Source organism: Mauremys mutica, chromosome 1 (genome assembly GCF_020497125.1).
Source record: "Mauremys mutica isolate MM-2020 ecotype Southern chromosome 1, ASM2049712v1, whole genome shotgun sequence".
Lineage (NCBI taxonomy): Eukaryota > Metazoa > Chordata > Testudines > Geoemydidae > Mauremys > Mauremys mutica.
In genome coordinates, this window is record NC_059072.1 from 360876409 (window position 1) to 360891481 (window position 15073).

The 15073-nt window shown below is 46.7% G+C and overlaps 2 protein-coding genes across 2 annotated transcripts; both read left to right on the plus strand.

The window, feature by feature from the left end:
* Positions 1-1775: 1775 nt before the first annotated feature.
* On the plus strand, positions 1776-2711 carry LOC123369391 (olfactory receptor 51G2-like). Its single transcript, XM_045014942.1, has one exon. It carries the CDS (start codon positions 1776-1778, stop codon positions 2709-2711), a length of 936 nt encoding a protein of 311 aa, XP_044870877.1.
* An 11035-nt stretch (positions 2712-13746) lies between these two features.
* Positions 13747-14682, plus strand: LOC123362143 (olfactory receptor 51G2-like). Its single transcript, XM_045002487.1, has one exon. It carries the CDS (start codon positions 13747-13749, stop codon positions 14680-14682), a length of 936 nt encoding a protein of 311 aa, XP_044858422.1.
* The last annotated feature ends 391 nt before the right edge of the window (positions 14683-15073 follow it).

Below are 15073 nucleotides of genomic sequence, written 5' to 3' on the forward strand. Positions count from 1 at the left end.
TGTGTAAATGTTATGTCAAAACTAGTCATTGTAATACAAATATTGCAAACCAAACTTTCATGCCATGCCTGTATATCGAAATCAAGCAGCAGAGTTGTTGGAATCTCCGCAGGAAGGAGCAGGGGTAAATTTACTACTTAATGGCTTTGGCTTTAGAAAGTGTTTCAGAAGTTCTCCATATAGTGTTTGCAATGGGTTTATGCTTTAACTCTTTGGTTGGTGGACATTTGTGTGATACTCTCTCCTGGTAACTGACTAGAAGCTGTTGTAACACTTACATTCAGGGTCGTACACTCAATAATTCTACAAGGCTTGTGCAAGACTTTCCAAAAAGTCATGAGAGACCAGAACTGCTGGTCTGTGTTTCAGCAAAGAGTTTAGCTGAGGAGCAGGAAAGGGGAGTGTAAAAGACGTTTTATCTAATCGACCCCCATCACTAATTACATGAAAATGGCTGAAGTAACTTGTACACTCAAGTGGATATTAGTGCAATACCAGTTTTGGGCGTATTGACCCATTTGTGATGCCAACTCCTCCCCTGCCCAGCTGAAAGAACTGTCAGTTTTAACTTGTAATTTTCCAAATATCTACAGACCGTTGCATGGGGAGAGGATGCAGGTCTTGCGGGGATAAAGAGAAGCCTGTAGGATGATTGAAGTCTCTGCATTCCGTCAACGTTGGCCAAGCAAAGCACTTCAGCTTCTCTTGCAGGGTTTCTTCGGGGTCAGAGTGTATCACTGGAAGCATTTGGTAAGGGTGAGTTAACAGAGCCTGGTTCTGATTGAACTTACACATGAAACTCTGACATGAGGCTGTTGATATCACTGTTATTCAATTAAGGACCTGTCCCTAAAAATTTATCCCATAGGCTGGAAAGAGGCAGTTGCATAATCTGAATTGTCAGGAGCACACAAAAAATAATTAATATAATGAAGCTATAAATCACATTGAAAAATAGCAACAGTGCAGGACAGATAAATACAATGACCATATTCACCATGAGCTTGCCCTGTATTTACACACATGGCATGATACAAGGGGCCACACTCAGAAGTGGAGGGCCAGAAAGGGTGTCTGTGTGAAGGGTATAACAGAGTTCAAAAAAGAACTATATACATTAATGGACAATGGATCACTTGATGATGACCTGTTCTGTTCATTCTCTGTGGGGCACCTGGCATAAGCTACCGTCAAAGATAAGATACTGGGCTAGATGCACCTTTCGTGTGACCCAGTATGGCCACTCTTATGTTTTTTATGCTCTAAGATCACAAAGGTAAAATCATACAGCGATCAAGTAAGCTGTGGAACTCACAGCCACAAGATATCAATGGGGCCAAGAGCTTAGCAGGATTCAAAGGGGGACTGAATAACCAGAAAATCCAATTAGAGTAGAGGATTATTTAAAAAAAGATTTGGAGTGGCTCTAAACCTTCCTGATTTACACCATAAAATAAGTCTAACTTATGGGTGTAAGGGGGAATCTCCCTGGGAGCACTTTACCTTATAGCTGCCTATTTCAGGGCTTCTTCCACCTTCTTCTGAAGCATCTGGAAATGGCCACTGGTTACTGGGGTAGATGGAGTGCAAGTCTGATCCAATCTGACTAATCAGATCCATATAAATCCAACACTTTTGCTTATCTACCTTGCGCTCTGGGAGTCTGTAGACTTACACTGAAAGCAGAATGATTTCTTGCTAAATATCATCTAATCTCATCTTATTTTTCTTTTAGGAAGGACATTTCAGAACTCCTCGGACCTGCCCAGTATATTATGTCAGCTATCAATGATACCAAATTAAAATCTGTAATATTCCTTCTCTCTGGGCTACCAGGTCATGGAGATGCACATCTCTGGATTTCTATCCTCTTGTGCTTCATGTATGTTATTTCAATAGTAGGAAATTCAGTCATTCTGTTCATTATAAAAACAGATCGAAGCCTCCATGAGCCCATGTACAATTTCCTTTCCATGTTGGCTGTCACAGACTTTGGCATATCAATAACCACCATACCTACAATACTGGGCATATACTTGTTTAAGTCTAGGGAGATCAGCCTCGATGCCTGTTTAGCCCAGCTCTTCTTCATCCACTTGCTTCAATACATTGAATCCTCCATGCTCTTGTTGATGGCCTTTGACCGGTTCATCGCAATCCATAACCCGCTGAGATATGCTTCCATCTTAAACTCACAGAGAATAGCCAAGATGGGACTGGTGGCTGTGCTAAGAGTGATGGTCCTAGTACTTCCACTTCCCTTTCTCCTGAAACGGTTGCAATACTGTCGAGCCAATGTCCTTTCCCATTCCTACTGTGTGCACCGGGAGGTCATGAACATGGCTTGTTCCGATATCACAGTCACCAGCATCTATGGATTGTTTACTAAACTCTTCCAGATGGGGTTGGACTCGCTGCTCATCTTCTTCTCTTATGTGATGATCCTCAAAACAGTACTGAGCATCGCTTCCTTCGAGGAGCGCCTGAGGGCCCTGAACACCTGCGTCTCCCACCTCTGTGCCCTCCTGATCTTCTACACACCTGAGATAAGCTTGTCTGTGATACACAGATTCGGGAAGGGCTCTTATCCCTTGCTTCAGACTCTCCTGGGCTACATGTCTCTGCTTCTCCCACCGCTGATGAACCCAATTGTGTACAGCGTGAAAAGCAAACACCTTCGTGCGAGGATAATCAGGGTGTTTGTGAAGTGAAGGGTTAGTTCAGCACCTCGCTCCAGTGACATGTGTTAGGATATAGGTATTCAGGCCTGCCTGTGAAGGCCTATAATTTTTTTTTATCATTTAGCTAGTTATAGAGGCATAAAATCCATATAAGGGCCTTCTCTCACTGTGACAGTCTAAGGCCCTGTTCTTAGGCTAATGCCTTTGGCCATGCAACAGAGGCAGCCATAAACTGGGAAGCGAACAGTCACATCATCCCATTTCAAACCAGTCATATTGAAATCAGGCAATCTGGGGTTGTTAGGAAAGTGATCCGATCTGTCACCTCCAGAGAAAGGGAAGAGCCTAGACAATGTACAAGGAAATTTAGTTTGATAGTTTTCTGTCTGGTAAGAACTCATGTATCAATAGACACGGTTGGGAAACCCTTGTTCTGTCGTTCTAGTTCCCACTTTGCTATTGTTTATTTGCATGGTCTCTGTCTGGTTCTGTGATTGTTTCTGTCTGCTGTATAATTAATTTTGCTGGGTGTAAACTAATTAAGGTGGTGGGCTACAATAGGTTAGCTAATTATGTTACAACATGTTAGGATTGGTTAGGCAAATTTCAGTAAAATGATTGGTTAAGGTCTAGCTGAGACTGTTACTATATAAATTAGGGGCAAACAGGAAGTAAGTTGGGAGTCAAAAATGAGAAAAAAGGAACTTGGATTTAAGCTGCTGGAAGTTCACCCCAATAAACATCGAATTGTTTTCACCTTCGGACTGTGGGTGTTGTTGTTCTTTGTTCATGAAAAAAGGACCAGGGAAGTGAGAAAGTGAAGAAAGAAGCTCTCTAACACTGCCTCTCTATCAAATCCAGTTCATGCTCCCTCTTTTTTCCTCTCCTCCGCTCGCAGTTCCATGACTTGCTTCTGGGCTTTGATTTCTTTATCTTTCAATTACAGGGCAGCTTTTTGCCTGGCTGCTTCTTCCTCCATGGCCCTCTGGTGGCTGCTTTCTGTCTGGCTTCTTCTGCTTCTTATTATTTTATCTGTAATTAATTCTACCTCTCTCTGGTGCTCTTTCTCCCTCTCTTCTGCCTGTAACCTGCAGAGCTCTAACTTCTCGGTAGCTTCCCTTACACTCATTTTCCTACTTTTCTGTCCCTACTTCCCTTGTCTGAAATAAGAAAACAGAAAATAACAAACTGGTGACCACTTTGACTGTTCTCTAGCCAACACATTTAAAATCAGCACCAGTGTCTCAAAGCGATAAGCTGTGCACATGACTCTGCTTGCTGCACCACAGCGATGGGTTCCCCCACTTTCAGTGTGCCACCTGAGGTACTGGGGTTCCACTGAGCCCGGCGGTTCCACCAGCTTTGGCTCCCTCACCATGTCCTGCCGAGCCAGGCCCTCAAGCCTCCTCCAGCAAACACACAGGCAGGGACACACCCAGCTGCAGAAAGATACAGACGCTGAAATCGGTACTGCATGGGAAGGCTTTCATCTAAGGAACTGCCAAGCAATCAAGTGCATGCCCCCTCTGGAGTGTAAACCCCAAAAGCTATTGTCCTGTGCTGCGCAGAGAACCGTACAGCACAAGCTAATTGAAATTCCCTCTAACATTCTGGGAGATGAAAAACATGAGCCATCTATTCCATCCTGGCCTGTCACTGTTCCTTCTCTGGCTAAATAGCCAAGGGCTATGAAAAAAGCTGCAGTCCTGGCCCTTTCTGAGTGCTCTGGGTGCAGAATGACGCATGGGTGCTGCACCAGCTGTGGACAGAGGCTATTCAAGGGGCACAGTCATTCAGTTCTTATTTCAAGCTTGTAGTAGTGATGGAATAAGCTGCTGGCTTGATACGTCTCTGGTTGCTTCCAAATCATTGTAAAGACCTCAGTCCATTGGTTAAATGCTCCCGTTAGTATAAATTCATAGTCCAGAGGCTTGGGCAGGGGTGCCACCTGATGTACTGGGATTCCACTGAGCCCGCCGGCTTGATCAGGAAAGAAGCAAAATGGAGGTGTTTCTATTTATTGCCTTTTATAGCGTCGGCCATGTCGAGGGAAACCTACTGTTTCTAACACAGCCCTCAGCACAGCTAGTGGGAAATTACAGGAGACAAGCTGGGGTTTGGAATGACATGGGCAACTCACACGTCCATGCATAATCTTGCTTAGTTACAGCAGGAAATTATTGCCTATAGCCCGACAGAACATTTCCAGGACAGTCCATTCAGTGTAGATGGGCGTCTCCCATGGTACATTGTCAGTTAAGTGTTTCTTGAGGATCCCTTAATTTGAATAGTCCCTCCAAGATTTGCAGGCTAATTACTTGGTGGGCATTACCCCAGGAGCAAACATTTGAATTCCAGGTATAGACACAATAGTCATACTTTCAAATACAAAAATGATACATGCATAGAGATAGCACAACCATAACCAGCAAATCGCAACCTTCTCAGAGACATCTGAGTGTGTTGGAAATATATAACAGCGGTGGCGAAAGTGATCTATGTGGTCATATTTTGATGAGAGAACATCACATTAGCTCTTACCACGACCCAGCTCTGGCGAGGCTGGGAGGTGGAGCCTCAGAGGAAGTGGAGGAGCAGGGGCAGGGCCTAGTGGTAAGAGATGGGTGGGGCGGGGGCTCAAGGGAAAAGGGGTTGCAGCAAGTCTGAAGCAATGCAGACACCAGCAACGGGGATGGTAGGGTGTTCATGAGTAAAGCAGACTGGTCAAGTTGGAGCACAGGAGACCTTGTGTGTTGGAGAAGACTGAATAAATGTGACCCCTCAAAGGCAGCTCTTGTTTTAAATACTCCAGGCTGAGAGTAAGGCATTGCAAGGACATTAGTAAGAAGAACAGGGCGCCTGCGGGGCCACCTCAAGCCCCCAGGGGTCACTCTGTGGTTGCCCTGATCCGCACTGACATGGCCAGAGTGTGCTGTGCAATGGGAAGCTGTTAAAGTCAGGCAGAGGTTAGCCCAATGCCCAGGCTGCTCTAAACTCCGCTGTGGCATGGCAGACAGGGTGCTGGAGTCTCAAGCTGGCAGGGAAAGCAAGGGCAGCTGTTTTGGTACATCAGTTGGTAGTTCCCAAGGGGGTTTCTGTGATCCAACCTGTCAAAACTACTTCTTATAACACAAGAACTAGGGGCCACCCAATGAAATTAATAGGCAGCAGGTTTAAAACAAATAAAATGAAGTATTTCCTCACACAACGAAGTCAACCCGTGGAACTCCTTGCCGGAGGATGTTGTGAAGGCCAAGACAATAACAGGGTTCAAAAAAGAACTAGATAAGTTCATGGAGGACAGGTCCCTCAATGGCTATTAGCCACGAGGGGAAGATATGGTGTCCTGAGCCAGTTTCCCAGAAGCTGGGAATGAGTGACAGGGAGCTGCCGTCCCCCGCCCCCTGGCTGGAGCCAGGTCACTGCAAGTGTCAGGAAGCTCCTGCCGCAGCTGCAGGGGGTGTTACCTGTAGGCAAGCACAGAGCCACTGGAACCCGCACCAAACGGGACCTGCCCCCGGTAAGCGCCCTGCACTGCAACCCCTGTCCCAGCCCTGATCCCCCTTGTGCACCCAACCCGCCAGCCTGCTGCTGAACCCTAAGACCCACCCAGACCCCCACACACCAACCGTGAGCCCTCTCCCGCACCAAACCTCCTGGCCAGACCCCGCACCCCCACCCCAACCCCCTGCACTGAGCCCCCTCCTGTACTCCAAATGTCTCATCCTCAGACCCACCCCAGAGCCCGCACCCACAGTTGGAGCCCTCACCCTCTCCTGCACCCACCCTCCTGCCTAAACCGCAGCCCCCTCCTGCACTCTGAACCCCACTTCTTTGTGCCCACCCTTGAGCCTAGGGGGCCCCACAAATTCTAATAGCCCTGGGCCCCCAGAAGAGTAAATCCGGCCCTGCTCACATATCACTACGAGCTAAGTTACTCACGCTTTGCTCTGAAGATAGAGAAACAGAAATTATCCAACTTCCATTCTTTTAGGAAGCCAAGGGGCTCATGGGACCAGTGGTGTGGCTAGAACAGGAAAACTGGGTGGGACCAGCTTTCAGGAGCCCCAACGCCCCCTACAGGGGCAGATTAGGGTTTTGTGTGGCCCTGGCTCAACCTGGAAAACTAAGGTTCCTTCTCCATCCTATCTGCAGCCCCCCTCCTAGGGGTAAATGGGGAGAAGGACGCAGGGGTTTGCATCCCGTGCTCCTGCTGGGGAGTGGGGTCAGGGCACGTGGTCAGGCAGTGGGGGCTTATTCTGCTTCCCCCACCCAGCAATTCTGGGATGCTGGGCTTGCCCCACTGCTACCACCCAGCGTTATTCCAGTGCCCCCACCCACTCTCTGGTAGCCGGGTGGCGGGAGGGAGCCAATCTCCTGTACCCAGACCTCGCTTCACCACAGGAGTGGCAGGTGGGCTGAACGGAGCAGGGTGACATCATTGCCCCAGGACCAATGGCTAATCCACTACTGTCCCAAACCCACTCCCACGAGGCACACCCCCATCTGGGGCAAGAGACCTGGGAATCAGGGCTCCGGATTGGCAGGAGAGGGATACAGCTGGGCACCAAGCAGGAGTCAGGAGTCCCAGCTGGTGGATTGGGCTTGGATGCTAAGTGGATGGGCCCTGGCCACCCAGGCCTACCCACAGGGGTGGCTCTAGGATTTCCGCCACCCCAAGCAGGGCGGCACGCCACGGGGGGTGCTCTGGCGGTCACTTCTCCCGCGGCTTCGGTGGACCTTCTTCAGGCATGCCTGCGGATGCTCCACCGGAACCGTGGGACGAGCGGCACCTCCGCAGGCACATCTGTGGGAGGTCCACCACAGCCACGGGACCAGCAGACCTTCCGCAGGCATGACTGTGGGAGGTCCACTGGAGCCGCCTGCCGCCCTCCCGCGGGACGCTGCCCGAAGCGTGCGCTTGGCGCGCTGGGGTCTGGAGCCGACCCTGCCTACCCTTGGGTACACCCCTGCTTCGACCCAGGCTTGTTTCCCTGTGTCTCTGAGAGCATCGTCCCATCTGTTTGCCCCTTTCTTATGGAAGCAGTTTGTGTTGAACCCCGTGTGAGCCTGGGCCCTGTCACCATAGTGCTCTGTGGTCAGTGTGTTACGGGGTCAAGGTGTGAAGCTGACCTTTGCCCTCAGACTGCTCTCTGCCAGCCAAACCGTTTAATATTAGGCTCCTGTGTCTGTTGCTCCATTGTTTGCAATGGCTGCAAACACTGGTCTGGGGACTGTGCAGAAACTCCCGGCATCCCCGTGTCACTCCCACACTCCCCTCCAAAATCCTCCTCCTTATTCCTTGTTCCTCACAGAGAAGGGAAGTGTCCTCCCCTACTGGAAGGATCCAAGGGAAATTTCCATGCCGAGAGTCTTGTGGAATCTCCCTTTCCTTCCCAGCCCTGCACCCTGGGTTTGTAATGCAGGAAAGGGGCTGCCAGGGAGTAATCAGGCCCCATATTATTATTCTATTTTATTTTATTTCAGCAAGATCACAGCTGTGATGGCACCATCGTTACCACTCAGCTGCCCTCGAAGTAGCCATGTGATTAATCAGAGCCATTCAAACAGTGATGACAAGCCCGGATTCTAGGACTAGAGCCTGCAGCAGGGCTGGCGCTGCAGTCCAGTTAGGTAGCATCACCCCATGTCCCCTGTGATTAAGCCTCCTGCAGTTTGCCATTGGCTGTGACGGGGTTAAAGCTGGTGCACAAGAAGCCAAGCAGCTGAGATTCCCTGAGGGCCAAGTGGCCTCCAAGGTAATATGCAAACCTATTTCATAAAGACACTTGCCTCCCTGTCTGAACAGACGCTGCCTGCTGCCTGTGCTACTTCTCCGATGACTCCATGTCCTTTAGGGTGAAAACCTCTGGTGTCAGCGGCTCCCCTTCTAGCAGGAATTGGGTACGTTGGCAGTTTTCACTATCTTTACAATGTGAAATGGAGGGTAAAGGCTGCAAATTGTTCAGATTAAAAGATGTTCTGTGCCACCACAGAGAACTAGGCTGTGCTGTCAGAGTGACTCTGTTACAAGGGCAGCAGGACAGGCAGTAAGGTGCTTAGTGAGTTATTCATGTCACACAGAAACCTGAGCTTGGAGTGTTAAAACACTGATGCCCCAAGTCAGGATTTCTCAAGGGGTCCCATTTCTTCAGGTGCCGTGTGTTCTGGGCCCGTTCCTGCCAGGGGCTCAGTGAAAGGAGACCCAACGGAATGTCAGGGACTAGTTCTCTAATCTACTCAGGTTTATTTGCTCCTGGAAATATAATCAGCAAATGAATTTTCAAGGGTTTTATTTTCTGGCTTGATTGTGAAGGCAGGAATTCAGAGCTGCACTGCTTTGTGGTAACAGGTCCAAAAGAGCATATTTTTGCCCTATATTTACTATAATGACAGGGCTACTGGCACATCCCCTCTCTGGTCTCCAAGTGCCAAATGTCAGGCCTTGCATCCTTCCCGCTCATGGGGTGGAATCCCGCCATTCTCCCACCCTCAGATTGGGCTCTGGGCTACTGCACACTGTGGGTCAGCTGTGCTTGCCAAGCAGTTCCAAGTGGGTTCAGCACCTGTGGTTGACATAGAATCATAGAATTCAAGATCAGAAGGGACCATTATGATCATCTAGTCTGACCTCCTGCAAGATGCAGGCCACATAAGCTGATCCACCCACTCCTGAACTCATTCTCTCCCTTGACTCTGCTGTTGAATGCTCCAAATCATGATTTAAAGACTTCAAGTAGCAGATAATCCACCAGCAAGCGACCCCTGCCCCATGCTTCGGAGGAAGGCGAAAAACCTCCAGGGCCACTGCCAATCTACCCTGGAGGAAAATTCCTTCCCGACCCCAAATATGGCAATCAGCTGAACCCGGAGCATGCGGGCAAGACTCTCCAGCCAGACCCTCTGGAAAAGGCTAACAATATCCCACATTGACCCTTTGTACTAATTACCAGTGTGGCACGTTATTGACCTATTGACTAAACCCGTTATCCTATCATACCATCCCCTCCATAAACTTATCCAGCTTAATCTTCAAGTCATGGAGGTCCTTCGCCCCCACTGTTTCCCTCGGTAGGCTGTTCCAGAATTGCACTCCTCTGATGGTTAGAAACCTTCGTCTGCTTTCAAGCCTAAATTTCCTGACTGACAATTTATATCCGTTTGTCCTCGTGTCCACATTAGCACTGAGTTGAAATAATTCCTCTCCTTCCCTGGTATTTATCCCTCTGATATATTTAAAGAGTGCAATCATATCTCCTCTTATCCTTCTTTTGGTTAAGGAAAATAAACCGAGCTCCTCAAGTCTCCTTTCATACCACAGGCTTTCCATTCCTCGGATCATTCTAGTGGCCCTTCTTTGTACCCGTTCCAGTTTGAATTCATCCTTCTTAAACATGGGAGACCAAAACTGCACACAATACTCCAAATGAGGTCTCACCAACGCCTTATATAACGGGACTAGCACCTCCTTATCTCTACTAGAAATACCTCGCCTAATGCATCCAAAGACCACATTAGCTTTTTTAACGGCCACATCACATTGCCTACTCATAGTCATCCTACGATCAATCTTGTTAGTCATCCCTAAATGCATAACCTTACACTTCTCATTATTGAATTTCATCCTGTTACTAATACTCCAGTTTACAAGGTCATCCAAATCTCCCTGGAGGATATCCCTATCCTTTTCCGAATTGGCAATACCTCCCAACTTGGTGTCATCCGCAAACTTTATCAGCCCACTCCTACTTTTGGTTCCGAGGTCAGCGATAAATAGATTAAATAAAATCGGACCCAAAACCGAACCTTGAGGATCTCCACTGGTAACCCCCCTCCAACCCGACAGATCACCCTTCAATACGACCCTCTGCAGTCTCCCCTTTAACCAGCTCCTTATCCACCTCTGGATTTTCATTTCGATCCCCATCTTTTCCAATTTAACCAGTAATTCCTCATGCGGTACAGTATCAAACGCCTTACTGAAATCTACATATATTAGATCCACCGCATTTCCCTTGTCTAAAAAATCTGTTACTTTCTCAAAGAAGGAGATCAGGTTGGTTTGGCACGATCTACCTTTCGTAAAACCATGCTGTAATTTGTCCCAGTTGCCATCAGCCTCAAGGTCCAAAACCTCTCTCCTTTAAAATTTTTTCCATGACTTTGCATACTACAGATGTTAAACTAACAGGCCTGTAGTTACCTGGGTCACTTTTTTCCCCTTCTTGAATATAGGAACTATATTAGCTAATCTCCAGTCAAACGGTACAACCCCCGAGTTTAGAGATTTATTAAAAATCATCGCTAACAGGCTTGCAATTTCACTCGCCAATTCCCTTAATATTCTAGGATGAAGATTATCCGGGCCCCCTGATTTACTTCCGTTAAACTGTTCAAGTTTGGCTTCTACCTCAGATACCGTAATGTCTACCCCCATATCTTCATTCCCATCAGTCCCTCTATCACTATTCCTTAGCCCTTCATTAGCCTCATTAAAGACCGAGGCAAAATATTTGTTTAGATATTGTGCCATGACAAGATTATCCCTAATCTCCACTCCGTTTAAAGTTTTAAGCGGTCCCACTTCTTCCTTCTTGGTTTTCTTCCTATTTATATGGCTAAAAAACCTTTTGCTATTGGTTTTAATCCCCTTCGCTAGGTCCATCTCCACCCGGCTCTTTGCCTTTCTCACTGCTTCCCTACACCCTCTGACCTCAATAAGGTAGGTTTCTTTGCTGATCCCTCCCATTTTCCAGTCCTTGTACGCTTTCTGTTTTTTCTTAATCACCCCTCTGAGACGCTTGCTCATCCAGCTCGGTCTAAAACTGCTACCTACGAACTGTTTTCCCTTTCTCGAGATACAGGCCTCTGACAGCTCCTGCAACTTCAACCTGAAGTAACCCCAGGCGTCTTCGGCCTTTAGATCCCTAAATATGTTAGTCCAGTCCACTTCAGTAACTAGTCGCCTTTATTTAGTAAAGTTAGCCCTTTTGAAATCGTAAACCTTAGTCTCAGATGCAATTTTGTTTATTCTTCCATTTATTTTGAAACGAATTAGCTCATGATCACTCGAGCCAAGGTTGTCCCCTACAACTATTTCCTCAACAAGGTCCTCGTTACTCACCAAAATCAGATCTAAAATGGCATCCCCCCTCGTCGGTTCAGCAACTACTTGATGAAGGAATTCATCAGCTATCTTGTCTAGGAAAAGCTGAGCCCTATTATTATTACTAGCATTTGTTTCCCAATCTATATCCGGGAAGTTAAAGTCTCCCATGATCATACAGTTCCTATTAGTATTTACCTCCTTAAAAACATTAAAGAGCTCTCTATCCATATCCAGGCTAGATCCCGGCGGTCTATAGACATGTTTGTACTAAGGTACAGATGTGTAAATGTTATGCCAAAACTGTTCATTGTAATACAAATATTACAAACCAAACCTTCATGCTAGGCCTGTATGTTGAAAGCCAGCAGCAGAGTTGTTGGAATCTCTGCAGGAAGGAGCAGGGGTAACTTTACTGCTTAATGGCTTTGGCTTTAGAAAGTGTTTCAGAAGTGCTCCACATACTGTTTTCAATGGGTTTGTTCTATTAATTCTTTGTTCAGCGGACATTTGTGTGATACTGTCTTCTGGTAACTGACTAGAAGCTGTTTCTAACACTTACATTCAGGGTTATGCATTCAATAACTCTGCAAGGCTTGTGCAAGACTTTCCAAAAAGTCATGAGAGACCAGAACCGCTGGCCTGTGTTTCAGCAAAGAGTTTAGCTGAGGAGCAGGAAAGGGGAGTGTAAAAGACGCTTTATCTAATCGACCCCTGTCACCAATTACATGAACATGGCTGAAGTAACTTGTACTCTCAAGTGGATATTAGTGCAATAGCAGGGTTTGAAATATTGACCCATCTGTGATGCCAACTCCTCCCCTTCCCAGCTGAAAAAACTGTCAGTGTTAACTTTTAATTTTCCAAATATCTACAGACCATTGCATGGGGAGAGGATGCAGGTCTTTGGGGGATAAAAGGAAGCCTGTAGGATGATCTAAGTCTCTGAATTCTGTCAGCGTTGGCTAGGCAAAGCACTTCAGCTTCTCTTGCAGTCTTTCTTTGGGTCAGAGTATATCACTGGAAGCATTTGGTAAGGGTGAGTTAATAGAGACTGGTTCTGATTGAATTTACACATGAAACTCTGACATGAGGCTGTTGATATCACTGTTATTCAATTAATGACCTGACCCTAAAAATTTATCCCATATGCTGGAAAAAGGCAGTTGCATAATCGGAACAGTCAGGAGCGCACAAAAAATATTGTATATAATGAAGCCATAAAAGACATTGAAACATAGCTTCGGTGCAGGACAGCTAAATAAAATGACCATTTTGGCATGATACAAAGGGTCACACTCAGAAGTGCAGGGCCAGAAAGGGTGTCTGTGTGAAGGGTATACCAGAGTTCAAAAGAGAACTACATACATTCATGGATGATGGATCACTAAGCATTGGCCACTGTCGGCAGACAGGATACAGGACTAGATGGACCTTTCGTCTCACCCAGTATGGCCACTCTTATGTTTTTATGCTCTAAGATCACAATGGTAAAATGCAGAACTCACAGACACAAGATATCAATGTGGCCAAGAGCTTAGCAGGATTCAAAGAGGGACTGAGTAACCAGAAAATCCAATTACAGTAGACAGGATTGTTTTAAAAAAAGGTTTGGAGTGGCTCTAAATCTTCCTGATTTACACTACCAAATTTGTCTAACTAGTGGGTGTCAGGGGGAATCTCCCTGGGAGCAGGTTATCTCATAGCTGCCTTTTTCAGGGCTTCTTCCACCTTCTTCTGAAGCATCTGGAAATGGCCACTGGTTACTGCGGGAGATGGTCTACAGTCACCAGATCCATGTAAATCCAACACTATTTTTTTGCTTATCTACCTTGCGCTCTGGGAGTCTGTAGACTTACACTGAGAGCAGAATGATTTCTTGCTAAATATCATCTAATCTCATCTTATTTTTCTTTTAGGAAGGACATTTCAGAACTCCTTGAACCTGTCCAGTATATTATGTCAGCTATCAATGATACCAGATTAAAATCTGTAATATTCCTTTTCTCTGGGCTACCAGGTCATGGAGATGCACATCTCTGGATTTCTATACCCTTCTGCTTCATGTATGTTATTTCCATAGTAGGAAATTCAGTCATTCTGTTCATTATAAAAACAGATCCAAGCCTCCAGGAGCCCATGTACATTTTCCTTTCCATGTTGGCTGTCACAGATCTTGGCATATCGATAACGACCATACCGACGATACTGGGCATATATTTATTTAACTCTAGGGAGATCAGGCTTGATGCCTGTTTAGCCCAGCTCTTCTTCATCCACTTGCTTCAATTCATTGAGTCCTCCGTGCTCTTGTTGATGGCCTTTGACCGCTACATCGCGATCCATAACCCGCTGAGATACGCTTCCATCTTAAACTCACAGAGAATAGCCAAGATGGGACTGGTGGCTGTGATAAGAGCGATGGTCATAATACTTCCACTTCCCTTTCTCCTGAAACGGTTGCAATACTGTCGAGCCAATGTCCTCTCCCATTGCTACTGTGTGCACCGGGAGGTCATGAAGATGGCTTGTTCAGATATCACAGTCACCAGCATCTATGGATTGTTTATTAAACTGTTCCAGATGGGATTGGATGTGCTGCTCATCTTCCTCTCTTATGTGATGATCTTAAAAACAGTGCTGAGTATCGCGTCCTTCAAGGAGCGCCTGAGGGCCCTGAACACTTGCGTCTCCCACCTCTGTGCCCTCCTGCTCTTCTACACACCAGAGATCAGCTTGTCTGTGATACACAGATTTGGGAATAGCTCTTCTCCCTTGCTTCAGATTCTTCTGGGCTACATGTCTCTGCTCCTCCCACCACTGATGAACCCAATTGTGTACAGCGTGAAAAGCAAACACCTTCGTGCGAGGATAATCAGGGTGTTTGTGAAGTGAAGGGTTAGTTCAGCACCTCGCTCCAGTGACATGTGTTAGGATATAGGTATTCAGGCCTGCCTGTGAAGGCCTATAATTTTTTTTTTATCATTTAGCTAGTTATAGAGGCATAAAATCCATATAAGGGCCTTCTCTCACTGTGACAGTCTGAGGCCCTGTTCTTAGGCTAAGGCCTTTGTCCAAGTAACAGAGGCAGCCATAAGCTGGGAAGCGAGCGGTCACATCCTCCCATTTCAAACCAGTCATATTGAAATCAGGCAATCTGGGGCTGTTAGGAAGGTGATCCGATCTGTCACCTCCAGAGAAAGGGAAGAGCCTAGATGATGTACAAGGAAATTTAGTTTGATAGTTTTCTGTCTGGTAAGAACTCACTTATCAATAGGCACGGTCG